The sequence below is a fragment of the Balaenoptera acutorostrata genome, chromosome 2 (assembly GCF_949987535.1).
Source record: "Balaenoptera acutorostrata chromosome 2, mBalAcu1.1, whole genome shotgun sequence".
Classification (NCBI taxonomy): domain Eukaryota; kingdom Metazoa; phylum Chordata; class Mammalia; order Artiodactyla; family Balaenopteridae; genus Balaenoptera; species Balaenoptera acutorostrata.
In genome coordinates, this window is record NC_080065.1 from 158,317,551 (window position 1) to 158,335,449 (window position 17,899).

At 38.0% G+C, this 17,899-nt stretch overlaps 1 protein-coding gene and 1 pseudogene across 3 annotated transcripts in view; one reads left to right on the top strand and one right to left on the bottom strand.

Moving 5' to 3' along the window:
* CREBRF (CREB3 regulatory factor) overlaps positions 1-17,899 on the top strand; it is a 65,147-nt gene that overhangs the window by 38,527 nt on the left and 8,721 nt on the right. For all 3 annotated transcript variants that reach the window (XM_007190314.3, XM_057541140.1, XM_007190315.2), the window contains exons 5-8: positions 3,143-3,337; positions 4,986-5,175; positions 6,391-6,464; positions 14,883-15,005. In XM_007190314.3, coding sequence (XP_007190376.1) covers positions 3,143-3,337; positions 4,986-5,175; positions 6,391-6,464; positions 14,883-15,005 — 582 coding nt within the window. The remainder of the gene's footprint in view (positions 1-3,142; positions 3,338-4,985; positions 5,176-6,390; positions 6,465-14,882; positions 15,006-17,899) is intronic.
* On the bottom strand, positions 6,927-7,423 carry LOC103005682 (40S ribosomal protein S23-like; annotated as a pseudogene).

The following is a 17,899-nucleotide window of genomic DNA, read 5'->3' on the forward strand; positions in this document are numbered from 1 at the left end:
GACATCTTTGTCTGGTTTTGGTATCAGGGTGATGGTGGCCTCGTAGAATGAGTTTGGGAGTGTTCCTCCCTCTGCAATATTTTGGAAGAGTTTGAGAAGGATAGGTGTTAGCTCTTCTCTAACCTAATTAATTCTTAATGTGAAGAAAACCTGGTAAAATTCTAAAATTCTATTTTATTTCCAAAATGTGCAGATGTCATCACTTTCTTAGTGTCAATTCCAGAGGAGTCATGTTTTTGAGGGAAAGTGGTCATTTTGCTTGGCCATCGCCATCCAGTTTTTCCTTGCTACCTTAGGTTTAGGGCTGTACACACCCCATGCACAGCCCATCTCCATTGCCCCGTGTACCTAGTACTAATTAGGTGGAGTACCTCTAAGATGGGCATGCTCTGAGGGTATTTTAGATGTATAGGTTATTCTGTATTGGGTCTGACCAGTAGTTCTAGCAGCTCAGAATTAAGTATTTACTGAAACTTCCTATTAGTAGGGAAAATAACTTCTTAAAAAGTGAAGTAAATGCAAATTGCTTCCAATAAAATATTAGTTAGAAATAGGCATATAAGTTTTTATTTGAATAGCCTGTGTGAGAACTGTCATTTTTGTACTTTTACCAAAAGGGTATTGTGGGAAGTAGGAAGAAGACCACTGCTGCCTCACGGAATTCTGCCTCATAGGATACCATCCCAGAAATGCACACAGCTTTCTGTCTGGGGATGTTTCAGATGCATAAATATTAGATGGAAGACATTAAAAATAATTGTATAGTGTCTAAGTACCGTTAACTAATGGTACTTTTAACATTCCTGTGGCTATATTTCTTTTTTTTTTTTAATTGAAATATAGTTGAGGGCTTCCCTGGTGGCGCAGTGGTTGAGAATCTGCCTGCCAATGCAGGGGACATGGGTTCGAGCCCTGGTCTGGGAAGATCCCACATGCCATGGAGCAACTGGGCCCGTGAGCCACAATTACTGAGTCTGCGCGTCTGGAGCCTGTGCTCTGCAACAAGAGAGGCCGCGATGGTGAGAGGCCCGCGCACCGCGATGAAGAGTGGCCCCCACTTGCCGCAACTAGAGAAAGCCCTCGCACAGAAACGAAGACTCAACACAGTCATAAATAAATAAATAAAAGAACGTGAATTTCTAAAAAAAAAAAGAAATATAGTTGATTTATACAGTGTTGTGTTAGTTTCTGGTGTACAGCAAAGTGATTCAGTTATACATACATATATTCTTTTTCATTATAAGTTATTACAAGATATTGTATATAGTTCCTTGTGCTATACAGTAGGACCTTGTTGTTTATCTATTTTATATATAGTAGTTTGTATCTGCTAATCCCAAGCTCCTAATTTATCCCTCCCCCCACGTTCCCCTTTGGTAAGCATAGGTTTGTTTTCTATGTCTGTGAGTCTGTTTCTATTTTATAAATAACTTCATTTGTATCATATTTTAGACTCCACATATAAGTGATATCATATGATACTTATTTTTCTTTCTCTGTGTGATTTCACTTAATATGATAATCTCTAGGTCCATCCATGTTGTTGCAAATGGCATTATTTCATTCTTTTTTATGGCTGAGTAGTATTCTGTTTGTGTGTGTGTGTGTGTGTATGTGTGTTTATGTATGTGTGTGTGTGTATATATATATATATATATATATATATATATATACACACACATACACATATACACCACATTTTCTTTATCCATTCATCTGTCCATGGACATTTAGGTTGCTTCCAAGTCTTGGCTGTTGTAAATAGTGCTGCTGTGAACATTGGGGTGCATGTGTATTTTTGTTTTTGTTTTTGTTTTTTTTTTTACATCTTTATTGGAGTATAATTGCTTTACAGTGGTGTGTTAGTTTCTGCTTTATAACAAAGTGAATCAGTTATACATATACATATGTTCCCATATCTCTTCCCTCTTGCATCTCCCTCCCTCCCACCCTCCCTATCCCCCCCCAGGTGGTCACAAAGCACCAAGCTGATCTCCCTGTGTTATGCGACTGCTTCCCACTAGCTACCTATTTTACATTTGGTAGTGTATATATGTCCATGCCACTCTCTCACCCTGTCACATCTTACCCTTCCCCCTCCCCATATCCTCAAGTCCATTCACTAGTAGGTCTGTGTCTTTATTCCCCGTCTTGCCACTAGGTTTTTCATGACCTTTTTTTTTCCCTTAGATTCCATATATATGTGTTAGCATACTGTATTTGTTTTTCTCTTTCTGACTTACTTCACTCTGCATGACAGACTCTAACTCCATCCACCTCACTACAAATACCTCCATTTCGTTTCTTTTTATGGCTGAGTAATATTCCATTGTATATATGTGCCACATCTTCTTTATCCATTCATCCGATGATGGACACTTAGGTTGCTTCCATGTCCTGGCTATTGTAAATAGAGCTGCAATGAACATTTTGGTACATGACTCTTTTTGAATTAGCATTTCCTCTGGGTATATGCCCAGGAGTGGGATTGCTGGATCCTATGGCAACTCTGTATTTAGCTTTTTAAGGAACCTCCATACTGTTCTCCATAGTGGCTGCACCAATTTACATTCCCACCAACAGTGTAGGAGGGTTCCCTTTTCTCCACACCCTCTCCAGTATTTATTGTTTGTGGACTTTTTAATGATGGCCATTGTGACTGGTGCGAGGTGATACCTCATTGTGGTTTTGATTTGCATTTCTCTGATAATTAGCGATATTGAGCATCTTTTCATGTGCCTGTTGGCCATCTGTATGTTTTCTTTGGAGAAATGTCTATTTAGGTCTTCTGCCCATTTTTTGATTGGGTTGTTTGTTTTCCTGTGGCTATATTTCATTATTCTCTCAATCTTATGTGAAGATACAAAAAAAGTGTCATATACTAACCAAGGAGAAACCTAAGGAAGATAAACAGTGTAGTTATCTCTGTTTATTAATCTCTAAATATTTTGAATTAGAGATTTCTACATTAAAAGTTATTTTATAGATTTGGTTTATTATCTTTGACATGTTAATACTGTTTTTTGATGAAAGGAAATGTGTCAAGTGGTAAATAGAGGGGATCTTTTTGTTTGTCCTGATTGGTTTATTGAAATTTATGGAACTTAAAAAATTCGGGGGGGGGGTGCTTTCTTTTTTTAAGGCTATGAAAATGATTCTGTGGAAGACTTGAAGGAGATGACTTCAATTACCTCTCGGAAGAGAGGTAAAAGAAGGTACTTCTGGGAGTATAGTGAACAACTCACACCATCACAGCAAGAGAGGATGCTAAGGCCATCTGAATGGAACAGAGATACCTTGCCAAGTAACATGTATCAGAAGAATGGCTTACATCATGGTAAGAGGGGATTGTGATCATATAGGTTCCCTCCCTCCCTCCCTTCCTTTCTCTTGTTATTGAAATATAGTTGATGTACAATATTATATCAGTTTCAGGTGTATTACATAGTGATCTGACATTTGCATACACCATGATCACCATGATAAGTCTTGGTAACCATCAGTCCTGGATATTTCATGTCACTTTTAAATAGAGATAGTAAACCATAATGCTTAATCATTATACATTATATGTAGGTATTCAACCCTTCCTAGCAAATTGGAGAGTAGAACAGTAGAGCCGCTGTATTTGCTATGACTGCTCTTCATTCACAAATAGCTTTTACCAGTATTGAGAGCCATCACCTAAACAGGGAGGAAAGCTTGTGTAAAAATGATTTCTAGTCACTTCTTGTTCTATATATCCTACCCAGGAAATGACCCAACAGCCTGCTGATTCCTGACCTGTCACAGTTGCCATAAGCAAGAAGGGTTGGGAAAGAAGAGAATGGGCTCTAGCATCTCTGTCTTTCATTTTTGTCCAATCTCCAGGCCTAAATGTAAACAGGGAGATTGGAATCAAAACAGTGGTGGAGAGAAAAGAGGAGGGAAAGGAAAAGAAAGGAAGAACAATTGTGGAGAAAAGGAATGGAGCAGGAAGAATTGAATAGTAAGAGTCAGGAGAAGCTTATAATCTTAGGTAGGCCGGATTTTGAACTGTGAACCCAGGAGGAAGTAATTGAGTAGAATTTCTTCTGCACAGATGTTTTTACCTTAATCCAAAGTCTGTACTGAGAAGGTGGGGGACACTAGTAGGCTGGAGCTCAGTAAACAGTTTAGTAGTCGCTCATGCTACAGATATAAGTTGCTAAGCATTTTTGACACAGAAGTTGTATCAGAAGTATATTTGTGCCTCATTTTCCCTTTCCACTGGCACCCAGGTCTGTACTCTATTATCTTTCAGTGAATAAAGGCCTAATTTTTGACTTCAGATCAATTTTCTACCAGAAATGAAAAGATGAGTCCAACAAATAGGTACAGGTAGCATGTAGTGAGTACTAGGAAAGTTGTTCAGGGTATTGTAGTTCAGAGGACAGAGCCATTCCTCTTGCCTGCAGTGGTAGGGAAAGTCTTCTTGAGTCTTCTGTAATGTTATTTATCAAACTAACTGAAGACGTGGTTTCTGAAAAGGCAATCCTTATTTGTTGGACTTTTGGGTCCAACACAGGAATATATATGTCTGACAAATTTTCAGTCATAGCAGCCTAAATGTCTTGGTTTGGGTAAAATTTCCAAATTCGTTCCTGACCATATACTGTACCCTAGCCCTGATTTTTGTATGCAGGTGAACTTGGACTCCAGTCCTGAGGTTTGAGATGCTTATTACTTCCATGCAGATAATTAAGAATCCATCATACCAGGGCTAGAAACCTTAAGGTGGAGAAGAGTTGGAAAAAGGCTGGAGTTGTGCTATATTACCCCCATTTCTTGCCATCACAAAGTGGGAAGGAGAAGAGGCCAGCCCTTCTAGCGTAGGTTGTTCACATGCTCAGGCCTCTGAAAAAAAAGGGGGGAGGGGAGAGATGGGTTTTTAAATATGGCTATATAAAATGTATCTCTTGTTAAATATAATGATCTCACTTAAACTTCTTTTAAACCATCTATAGGCAAATATGCAGTAAAGAAGTCACGGAGAACGGATGTGGAAGACCTGACTCCAAATCCTAAAAAACTACTCCAGATAGGCAATGAACTACGGAAACTGAATAAGGTGATTAGTGATCTGACTCCAGTCAGTGAGCTTCCCTTAACAGCCCGGCCAAGGTCAAGGAAGGAAAAAAATAAGCTGGCTTCCAGGTAAATGGTAATCATGTTTACTCATGTGATTGAAGTCTAGGAGGTGAGATTAGACTTCAGTGAGCTTTCATAGAGGAGATGGCCCTCGGCCCTTTTTTCAGAAATATACTTTTATAAATACTACAATGAGAGTATTATAATTTTTCCTTTGAAAGTAAATGATGGTATTTATGCTTCATGGAAGAAGTTTTTAAAGGGGAGAGGTGAATGAACTCAAGTGCCTTATAGTATAAAAATGAAAAATTTTATCATAGCTCTTTATTTTTTGTTTGTTTTGCAGTAAGGTTTTTTTATTGAGGTATAATTTACTTGATAAATTCTTCACTTTCAGTGTATCCTTCTGTGAGTTTTGACAAACATATCCAATTATGTAAACCACAACCACAGTCAAGATATTGAACATTTTTATCGCCTTAAAAAATTTCCTTATGCCTCTTTGTAAAAGTGAACTCCCTCTCTCACCCCTAACTCCTCACAACCACCGATCTGTTTTCTGTTCCTACAGTTGTGCCTTTTCTAGAATATAGATGGAATCATATTATATGCAGCCTTTTGAGTCTGGCTTTGATATCACACAGGATGAATTGGAGATTCATCATGTTGTTGTGTGGAGGAGTATTGATAGTAGTAGTCCTTTGAAGTGATACACTACAGTGTATCTGTTCACCAGTTGAGGGATAGTTGAGTGGTTTCTAATTTTGTGCAATTATGAATAAAGTCACCATAAACATTCATCTGCAGTTGTTTATGTGAACATAAGTTTGCATTTCTCTTGGGTAAATTCCCGAGAGTGTGTGTTTAACTGTATAAGAAACTGCCAAAGTAGCTATTTCCAAAGTAATGAAGTAAATTAAAACAATATTTACTGTTTTCCGAAGTAGTTGTATGTACTGTTTTACATCCCCTCCAGCAACATACGAGGGTTCCACTTATTTCACATCTTCTACACCACTTGGTATTGTCCGTTTTTGTTTGTTTATTTTGGTATACTAACCATAGCTTTATTTTTGAATCTATGCTGAAACTTCAAAAAATCAGTTTGGATAAATGATGATATTGTATGTTTTGGGGTGATGATTGAGGCCCTTGATACAAATATCAGTAGGCAGTGATTTTTGGTTGCTATTAGAAAATGTCTGACAGCAGCAAAAAGAAGTATATTCTGAATGTTCCCTGTAAAAAAATGAGTGAGCTAATTGCTCCTTCCTTTCACAGGGCTTGTCGGTTAAAGAAAAAAGCGCAGTATGAAGCTAATAAAGTGAAATTATGGGGCCTCAACACAGAATACGGTAAACCAACACTTTTAACAATTTGATTAACTTCCTTTTACCTTGCTGACCACTCTCTTTTTCTTTGGTTTTGTTATTTGCTTTCCCTGTATTCTGCCCAGCTTTAGGCCAGCCTCTTTTTTGTTCATCCATTCAGTAAGCTATATACTCACTCTTACTCATTCACGTCCTTCTCTTAGTATGTCTACCTGTGGCTCACCTAGCCAAATCTCACCTCTATCCTAAAGAGCTCACCTCTTGTGACCATGTTAATCTCTGACTTCCATTTTACAGTTGTGTGCTGGGTTAGCCAATTTTATTAACTAATATATATTTTAACCTTTGAGTGGATAGTTTAGAAACATGTTTTACAAATGTGATTGTTCATTAGAACCGTGTGTGTGTACATGTTAAACTGTAGATTTCTAGGCTTCTCCCAGATACTCTGAACTGTAATCTATGCAAGTAGAACCCAGGAATCCGTTTTTTTTTTTTTTTTTTTTTTGGCATATGGAAATTTATTACTATCCTGCTTTCATCATCAAAACTTATGATCTTGGTCTTTCCTTCTTGCCTTTGTATAAGGCCAAAAGAGAGACATTGGCTACTTTGACAACCTTAAAGCGGACTCCAGGAATGTCACCAACAGCATGACCTTTGCGACCAAATCCAGCAACCAGAACTTCATCATTTTCCTCAATAAAATTCAAACAACCATCATTGGGTACAAAGGCGGTGATTTTTTTGCCATTCTTGATTAGTTGAACCCTGACACACTTCCTGATGGCAGAATTTGGCTGTTTGGCTTCAACCCCTACTTTTTCAAGCACAATTCCCTTGGCATGAGAAGCACCTCCAAAAGGGTTGGCCTTCAGGGCTGTGCCCAAATGGGCTTTCTTGTACTGTTTATCATGCCACTTTTGGTCTCATCGGTGGCTACGGAGCTTCCTGGCAGTACGAAGACCGCGACACTTGCCCATCCTGCCGGCGCCACGGGCCTGAGCCCGTATTTTTAACATTACCCCAGATTACTCTTTTTTTTTTTTTTAATTTATTTATTTTTGGCTGCGTTTTGGGTCTTCGTTGTTGCACATGGGCTTTCTCTAGTTGCGGCGAGCGGGGGCCACTCTTTGCTGCGGTATGCGGGCTTCTCATTGTGGTGGCTTCTCTTGTTGCGGAGCACGGGCTCTAGGTACGCAGGCTTCAGTAGCTGTAGCATGCAGGCACAGTAGTTGTGACTCACGGGCTCTAGCCCGCAGGCTCACTATTTGTGGCGCACGGGCTTAGTTGCTCCACGGCATGTGGGATCTTCCCAGACCAGGGCTCGAACCCGTGTCCCCTGCATTGGCAGGCGGATTCTTAACCACTGCGCCACCGGGAAGCCCCTACCCCAGATTACTCCTATGCAACCACCCTAGTACATATTTGGGAACCGTTGGTTTAGATCAGTGCTTCCCAATCTTTCACATCATGGCACATGCAGAAAACTATCATCTCTAAGGCATCCTGGAGTATAACAGAGTAGGCTTCTGATGGGAGGAGGCCCTTTTGGGCTGAGACGATCATACACCTGGAACCCTTCTACAACGAACTAGCGGGTTGGAAAGCTCTGCCTTTGATCTTCTTAATAAGAAGATCTCTTAATAAGAAGATCTTGGGCTTCCCTGGTGGCGCAGTGGTTAAGAATCCGCCTGCCAATGCAGGGGACACGGGTTCGAGCCCTGGTCCGGGAAGATCCCACATGCCGCAGAGCAACTAAGCTCGTGCGCCACAACTACTGAGCCTGCGCTCTAGAGCCTGTGAGCCACAACTACTGAGCCCAAGTGCCACAACTACTGAAGCCCATGCGCCTAGAGCCCGTGCTCCACAATAAGAGAAGCCACCGCAATGAGAAGCCTGCGCACCGCAATGAAGAGTAGCCCCCGCTCGCCGCAACTAGAGAAAGCCCGCACACAGCAACGAAGACCCAACACAGCCAAAAATAAATAAATAAAATAAATAAATTTATTAAAAAAAAAAAAAAAAATAAGAAGATCTTAATAAGAACCACCCCTTCTTTCCCCCTTGCTCTGTTACACTTCCTTAAGCCTGGTAGCATAAGAGCTCATATGTTCCTTTGCTTCTAAAATTGTCCTCTTCACTGTGTTGCTCTTGAGCTAAATTGTATCTGAAAGTGGAACAGTGGCTAAATGATCAATTATTATTTGTTTCCAGAGGTTTTCTTAAGTCCAGCATGATGTCTGGCACATAAGTGCTCAATAAATGTTGTGGAGTTTTTTCTTAATCCTTTATCTTGGTTATCTTGTTTCCATTTGTGAGGACAGAAAGAGGATTTCCAACTGTGATGCTTACAACTTGTGAAAGGAACTGATGGTTTTATTTATTAATGACCACACAGGAATTCTAATCAAGGTAGATGAATTAGGTAAAACAATAGTTGGTTTGTTGGAATGGAGATCTGCCCATTTTCCTATTATTCGTTCTTGCTTATTGAAGCATTTTGACCTTGAGCTCTGTGAGTATATATTTGATTGCAATGTCATGGATATTCATACTTCATTTTAGAACCCAGCTGACTCACACTGCAGGGAAATGTGGTGGGCTCCTGGGAGCCTTCTGGTCTCTTTTTCTCTGGACACATGTAGGCATATATCTGTGTGTTGTTCAGTTAATAAATTTATCCATAATTATGCACATCTGTGTGGCCATGTATTTTTGCCTTTGTATGTATGTACATGCATGCGCACGCACACATGCTGCTCTGTCTGTGATGTAAATATATTCTGGGGTGTGGAACAATTGGGGAATTGGTAAGGGCCAGGAATATGTGTATTTCTGAATGTGTTGTTCTATCTCAAATTCAGTTTTTGATGGCCTTAAATGTTTCTTGTTTCCAAAGCTAGCTTAAAGCCTGTAGATATTTTCATGTAGGAAAAGGCCTGTCTTTATTTTTTATTTATTTATTTTTTTAACATCTTTATTGGAGTATAATTGCTTCACAATGGTGTGTCAGTTTCTGCTTTACAACAAAGTGAATCAGCTATACACATACACACATCCCCATATCTCCTCCTCCCTCTTGCGTCTCCCTCCCACCCTCCCTATCCCACTTCTCTAGGTGGTCACAAAGTACCGAGCTGATCTCCCTGTGCTATGTGGCTGCTTCCCACTAGCTATCTGTTTTACATTTGAAGGCCTGTCTTTAAAAGGTAACATTTTCTTCTCAATTAGCATGGAGGAAAAGGATCTTCTCATTCATTTATTTCTCTTCCACTTCTATCTTACTAGCTTCTCTTCTCCAGTCTGGGGAAGAGCGGCTTCGACTATTGGTTTAGAAGACATCTCAGAAGCAATGAGATGCTCCTGTGTAGTTTGCCACATGTAGTTTGAAAGTTCTTCCCGGAATTTCTGATACATCTCTCAAGGGAATGGTGCCCTTGATTCCTCTAAATATCTGGGAGTCACTCTGTGACTGCTTTGTGGAACACTTTTATCCGTTACCTATCTGTTGACCCAATGGTTTCTAGAATTTGTGATTTACAAATCGGTGACATCAGAAAAAGATTTTGGGACTTGGGAACCATAGTGTTGCCAACTTTATATTTTGCCACATGAGGACATTAAAAGGAACATCATCTACAATTGCTGTCATTTCATACAAGGAAGAATATTTTAGCATTAGAAAATTGAGACAGGCATAATTTCAGAGTAAAGTTAGCTTTATGAAAAATGTACTCTGTTGTCCTTATCCTTTTTTTTTTTTTTTTTATTAAATTTTTATTTATTTATTTATTTATTTATTTATTTTTGGCTGTGTTGGGTCTTCGGTTCGTGCGAGGGCTTTCTCCAGTTGCGGCAAGCGGGGGCCACTCTTCATCGCGGTGCGGGGACCGCTCTTCATCACGGTGCGCGGGCCTTTCTCTATCGCGGCCCCTCCCGTTGCGGGGCACAGGCTCCAGACGCGCAGGCTCAGCAATTGTGGCTCACGGGCCCAGCTGCTCCGTGGCATGTGGGATCTTCCCAGACCAGGGCTCGAACCCGTGTCCCCTGCATTAGCAGGCAGATTCTCAACCACTGCGCCACCAGGGAAGCCCTGTCCTTATCCTTTTAAATTTGTCATCAGCTAGCACCGTTCCAAGGACTAGCTTCAGGGCCCAGGACTGTGCTACTCATCCCGTCCTATCCTACCGAACCTCCTCCTCCTATTGATTCCTTCTACCAAAGCTCGCAAGAAGCTGCTCCATGAGTCAAATGTAGATTTCTTGACTCAGAATGAAAAGTAAAGCTACTAAGAGGATTGACGTTCATCCTGATTGACATATTTTATACCTAAGCAAGCTACATGAGAAAATTAAAACTGGAAGATTCTTGGATGAACATGGAATCAAAACAGGAGGGATCTGTTAGAGATTTAAGGTTTGGCCTCACTTTCTGAGCCAGATGCCTCCGCTTCCTCACCCAGAAGTTTTTGATGTTGTTATAACCCTTCACATCTTCCCTCCCTCCCCACAGTGGCCTGGCATGGACACTGCCCAGGTTGAGAAGAGCTGTTCTGCTCTGTTTCAGTTTTGATTTTACAGTGGGTTTTTTTTTTTCTTTCTTTTTAAAAGTGACCTGATTTACTTTACCTGTTGAAGATGGGGGAACCTCATTGCTTCTCAGAAGTCCAGCCTGCATGTAAATGTCCTTACTTATATTTGAGTAAATGGTGTTCTCTCTCAGTTATTTGAGAAGAAGCATAAATTTCTTGTTTCATGTGATTTAGGGAGTCAGCTGTGCTTTCCTTGTTTAGTGACACGTTTTATATATATTGTCCCTGCATGTAGTTTTAAACTGCCTCCCCACCCCCTCACCCCCAGTTATTTCTGACTTCCCTCTTCAATATTAGTCTAGATTGGTCTCTTCTAAGTGTTACAAGGTTAGGAATAACACATCACTGATTTCAAATCAGTGTCTGAAGTAGTAGAGATTTATTTCAGACCATAGGAATCCTGTGTGTTGAAATTGGAGATGTGTTCCCCCCTGCAACTTTATTGAGGTATAATTGAAGTACAGTAACTCTACATATTTAAAGAGTATTATTTGGTTAGTTTGGACATATGTATATACATGCGAAACCAATCAAGATAATGAACACTTTGATCACCTCCAAAAGTTTCATAGTGCCCCTTTGTAAGCTAACCCTCCCTCCATTCCTATCCCTTAGTAGCCCCGATCTGCTTTCTGTCACTGTAGATTAGTTTACATTTTCAAAATTTTATATTAATGGAATCCTACCATACATTCTCTTTTTTTGCCTGGCTACTTTCACTCTGAATAATTATTTTAAAATTTCTCCACGTCATCTATATCAATAGTTAAATCCTTTTCATTGCTGAGTCGTATTCCACTGTGTTAGATATATTGCAGTTTCTTTATCCATTCACCTATTGATGGATACTTGGGTTGTTTGCTTTTGCTGTAACAGAGCTGCTGTGAATATTTCTGTACAAGTGTTTGGGTGGACATATATTTTAATCTCTCTTGGTTAAATACCTACGAGTAACTGTATAGGAAACCGCCAAACTGTTTTCCAAGTAGCTGTACCATTTTACATTCTCAAAAACAGTGTATGAGGGTTCTAGTTGGTCCATATCCTTGCCAACGCTTGGCAAGGTCAATCTTCTTACTTTTAACCAACCTAATGGGTGGTATGTGGCAGTATCTCATTGTGGTCTTAATTTGTATTTCTTTGATTAATGATGTTGAACATCTTTACTGTACTTACTGGCTATTCATACACTTTGTGTGTATATGTGAAGTGTCTATTAAAATATTTTGCCATTTAAAAATTTTGTCTTCTAAAAGTTCTTTATTCTAGATACAGGCTCTTTGTCTGATATATGTATTGAAAATATTTTATACTAGTCTTTGGATTTCCTTTTTGTTTTCTCACTGACATCTTCCAGAGAGCAAAAATGTTCAATTTTGTTGAAGTCCAATTTGTCAGTCTTTCCTTTTATATTTTACATTTTTGTGTGTTCTAATTAGAAACTTTGCCAACTCCAAAAATTGTATTTTCTTGTATATTTTCTCCTAGGATTTATATAGTTTTAGGTTTTACAGTTAAGTTTATGAGATCTTTTTCAGGTTAATTTTTATGTATGGTGTAGGCTAAGAGTTGAATTTTTCCCCATATGAATATCCAGTTGATCAAGCACCAGTAATTGAAAGAACTTTCCTTTCCCCATTGAATTGTTTTTGCACCTTTATCAGATCAGTTGATCCTATATGTATGGGTCTACTTCTGGACCCTGTATTCTGTTCCATTGATCTATTTGTCTATCTTTATGTGAATATGCAGTGTCTTCCTGTAGTTGTATAGTAGACTGTGAAAGTCAGGCAGTGTTAGTCCTTGTTAGTCTTCTAATTTTGTTCTTTCAAAGTTGTTTTGGCTATTCTAGGTCCTTTGAATGATCATATAAATTTTGGAATCAGTTTATCACTTTTTACAAAAAAAGTTTCTTGAAATTTTGATTGGAATTGCTTTGAATCTGTACATCAATTTGGAGAGAATTATCATCTTAACAAAATGGAGGCTTCCTATGCATGAACTTGGTTTCTCTTTCCATCTAGTTAGGTCTTCTTTAATATCTCTCTGACTTGTTTTATAGTTTTCAATGTAGAGTGCTTGAACATCTTTTGTTAGATTTATTTCTAAGTATTTTATATTTTTTGGTGCTGTTGTAAATGGACTCATTTTTGAAATTTCAAATTCTTTCTTGGTAGTATATAAAATGAATTTTTTTGTATTACTCTTATACCTTATTTTCTTGCTAAATTTATTAGTTCCAGTAGTAGATACTCCAGTAGATGCCCTGGAATTTTCTATTTAAGCAGTCATCATCTGCAAATAGAAATGGCTTTATTTATTCCCTTCTGATCTTTATGCCTTTTAACTCTTTTTCTTGCCTTGTTGCAATGTCTAAGACATTTGAATAGAAGTGGTGACTGCCTTGTTTGCAGGGGAAACTTTGACCTTTAAGTTGATATTAGCTGTAGGCTTTTTTGTAGATGAGATGCTCTCTATTATTTTGAGTAAGTTTCCTTCTTTTCCTAGTTTCATTTATCATGAATAGATATTGAATACTGTCATTTTCTTTCCTTTTTTTTTTTTGCATTTATTGGAACAATCACATTGTTCTCCTTTATTCTGGTAATATATCACATATTCCCCTGTTAATGTGGTGAATTATATTAACTAATTTTTTATTAAACCAACCTTGCATTCTTGGAATAAACTCTATTTGGTTATGATGTATTTTCCTTTTTATATTAGAGTCTATTGAAAATATTTTGTAAGATTCTATGCTGATATTTTAAGTTGGATTCTGTTGTTAATATTTTGTCAAGGATTTTTATATTTATATTCAAGAGGGATATTAGTCTGTGATTTTCTTTTTTTGTAATGTCTTTGTCAGGTTTTGGTATTTGAGGATACTAGCCTTAGAGAATGAATTCAGCCATGATCTTTCTTCCTTTTTTTTGAAAGTTTGATGAAATTAATTTTATTTCTTCATTGTGCATTTGATAGAATTTTCCATTAAAGCCCTCTGTGTTTTCTTTGGGGAATACTTTTTGATAAATTCAATTCCTTTATTAGAAATGAGCTGTTCAGATTTTCCATTTCTTCTTGTTAAGTGGTATTTTCAATAAATTTGTCCATTTCATCCAAGTTTTTGAATTTGTTAGCATAGCATTTTCTTATTATCCTTTTAATGGCTGTATTCTGAAGTGATAACCCCTTTTTCATTCTAGGTGGAGGTGATCAAGCAGTCTAGCTGGGGATGGGGATGAGGGTGGGAGTGGGTATCAATTTTGTTGATATTTTCAAAGAACCAGCTTTTGGCTTTGTTAACTTTCTCTGTTGTGTGTTTGTGTTCTGTTTTATTGATTTCTGCTCTTTATTATTTCCCTCCTTATTTACTCTTGGTTAACTTTGCTCTTTTTTTTTTTTAAAGCTTCTTAAGGTGGGGAAATTTGTTGTTGTTGTTTTTTTAATTTATTTATTTTATTTATTTTATTTTTGGCTGCTTTGGGTCTTTGTTGCTGTGCACGGGCTTTCTCTAGTTGCGGTGAGGGGGGCTACACTTCGTTTGCGGTGCGCAGGCTTCTCATTGTGGTGGCTTCTCTTGTTGTGGAGCGCGGGCTCTAGGCACGCGGGCTGTAGAGCGCAGGCTCAGTAGTTGCGGCGCATGGGCTTAGTTGCTCCGCGGCTGTGGGATCTTCCCAGACCAGGGCTCGAACCCGTGTCCCCTGCATTGGCAGGCAGATTCTTAACCACTGCACCACCAGGGAAGCCCTGTTCTTCATTTTTAATTGAGTATCTGTTACTACATAATTAAAAGTAAATTCTTCCATGTTAATGACATGCTCCAACTGTCCTGTTCTATCTTACAGATAATTTATTGTTTGTAATCAACTCCATCAAGCAAGAGATTGTAAACCGAGTACAGAATCCAAGAGAGGAGAGAGGACCCAACATGGGACAGAAGCTTGAAATCCTCATTAAAGATACCCTTGGTAAGAAGAATACTGGATAAACTAACAACAAATAATAACGTACAGTGTAAGGTATATGATTCAAGGGAATATTCAAAATTCTTTTAAGGAAAAACTCAAGTGCTCTCATTGTAGTTACCTCCCTTTATGAGAAGATTTGTCTTTTGAGAGTTAGCATTCATAAACATGTTCTCCTGGTTACCACGATTGATTGATTGATTGATAGACAAGAAATTATTTATTAGGACGCTTACTAGGCTTACAAGTGGGCAGGTGAGCGTTGCGCTGCCCCCCAATTTATTATTTAGACTTCATCACTGAACTATTTTAACACTTAGGAAAGGTAAACTTTTAGCAACTTTAACCTTCTGTGGGGAAAATAAAGATCCCTGACCTTGTCAAGCCTGCGGTATATACTTCAATAGAGGTTCTTACCTATTTGCTTTACTCTTTCACAGGATTCTAACAGACTTGATTATCTGGTTTTCCATCCCTGAACAGAGTATACCACATGGGGAGGAAGAGAGAAGCGGGCATCCAGAAGTCAGGCAGAGTGATACCTGACAGGGAGGGTAGAGGTAGCTAATGTAGACAAAGACATGCAAACCCTAGAGGCCCCAGGAACTTGGCTGCCATAGGAGCAAATCACCCTATGATCAGTAGCATCCCAAGGGCATTACAGCATAACACAAGCCGTGAAAACCCTGAAGCATCGTAAAATTGTTTCAGCTATATTATATGTTCTTTGTTTAACAGTTTTTATTCTAGGACTGTCTCTTAAAAACTGGTTCTTACATAGTCGTTGCGTAGAGTAGTAAATTTCACTTACCTGAGAATTTTCTTCCAGTTCATTTTTCCCCAGGATGCTGACTGTATATTGAATCAGGTCACTTAAAAGAATTAGAGCTTACTTTTCAATCATTAATTAGTTATTTACCTGAATTTTAGAGTGCCAAACACTATACTTTAAAAAAATTTTTTAATTGTAAATATCTTAGAATTTGTTAAGACAGTTTTTCTGACTTCCACTTATTATAAATTCATTCATTCCACAAAATTTTTTCAATGCCTACTATGTTGCCAGGTGTTGGGGGATACAGGGGTTAAGTAGAGACTTGGTTACTACTCTTCTTAGATGCTTGTAGTCTAAAAATGGAAAGCAAAGAATAGAAAACCAAAAATAATAATAGTAACATTGTGGTAACTGCTATGAAGAAATCAAGATGCTTAGATGCAGTAGAGAGAGCAAGAATATTTTATTTTTACTTATACAGAAATGCTCCTGTATACCAAATCTGCTACCCAAATCATTGCATTTTCTTTAATTGAAAATAAATACACATTTAATGCTTCCATGCACTTAGTAAGTTTCTTATGGTTTTTGAAATGACTTATTAATTTCTCTTGTCAGCGTTGTGTTCATACTGAATGTAAAATATACTAGTGTTTCTGTAGGGCAATTTGGAATCATTAGTAAAATTAGCAATGCATATAGATTTTAACCCAACAATTTCATGAAATTTGACAACTTTCATGTTTAAAGGCCAAAGGAGAAGATCTAAAAGAGAGATTAAGAGATGAGGAAAAAGAATTCCTTAGTCTAGGAAGGGATAAACAGCTGGCATTTATATAGTACTTACTATGATCCAGGATCTGTCTACTCAGGTTGTTTAGTGATTTACTTCCACAGTTCTGTGAAGGAGGTATTGTTATCCTGGTTTTACAGATGAGGAATTGGAAGCCCAACAAGGTATTAAGTAACTTGCCACAAGTCCTACAGCCAGCGAGTGGCAGGACTAGGAGCTAGAAGTAAGTTCTCCTAGTTGCAAGTGCTTGCACTATATACCCGTGTATCATCACTTGGCCCTGTCATCTGACACTCATCTCTAGATAGTTTCTGAACTGTATAGTTCCCAAGTGGCCCACTAATTGCCTCATCCAGTAGACTTACTTGAGAATTTATTTTTCTTGACATTCTGTGTAACATTTGATTCTTTTGAGCATTTATCTTCATTCTTAAAACATTTTCTTTATCTTAAGGTACTTTAGGTTCCGCATGCCTTGTTTCCTATCTTTTTACATACAAAATGCTAGTGGTTTCTCTGTGGCTCTAGCAATACCCACTGGTCATGTGCAGAAATTAAGATATGTTTTCAGAAAACAAAAGCTCATTTAGCATAATGGTTAAAATCAGAATATTTGAAATCAGTTCTAGATTCAAGTCCTGGCCCTGCCACTTACTACCTGAGGACCCTAGGGGAGTAAATTCACTTCCCTCAACCTAATTTTATTCATCTATAATATAAAATGTTTACAGTTGTGTGGATTAAATGGAAAGAGTGAATGTAAAGCACTTAGCATAGTGCTGAACACAAATGCTCAATACTTAGTAAGTATTAGTTGTTGATTTTACCATATTACGTCGTAAACATTTGAATTTTTTTCCTTAAAAGAATTTTATTTCTACATTGTCTTCCTTTGTTAGGTAGAGAGAGGAATTTAATGTTATAAGAAAAAATTCTTCCTGCCTTTTTATTTTTTAACTTAAAGGTCTTATATATTGGTAAGTTTGTGTTTTCCCGTTGTGCCTGATTGTCAGTTTTACCAGGTACAATCCTTGACTCACATTTTCCTGCCTTGAGTATTTTAAATATGTTTCTCCATTTTTATTCTGGCATAAAGTGTTGCTGTTGAAAAGCTAATAATTGCCTAATTTTTTTCCCTTATGCCGTTTGCTATTTTTGCCCAAATGTCAACAGGATTTTTTTCTTTTTCTTTAAATCCTAGTAATTTTACTAGACCATGTCTTGGAGTTGGCCATTTTAGGTTTATATTCTCATATACACTCTGTGCTCTTTCAGTAAGTAGCTTCAGATCTTTTTATTTTATTTTTATTTATTTATTTATTTTTAAAA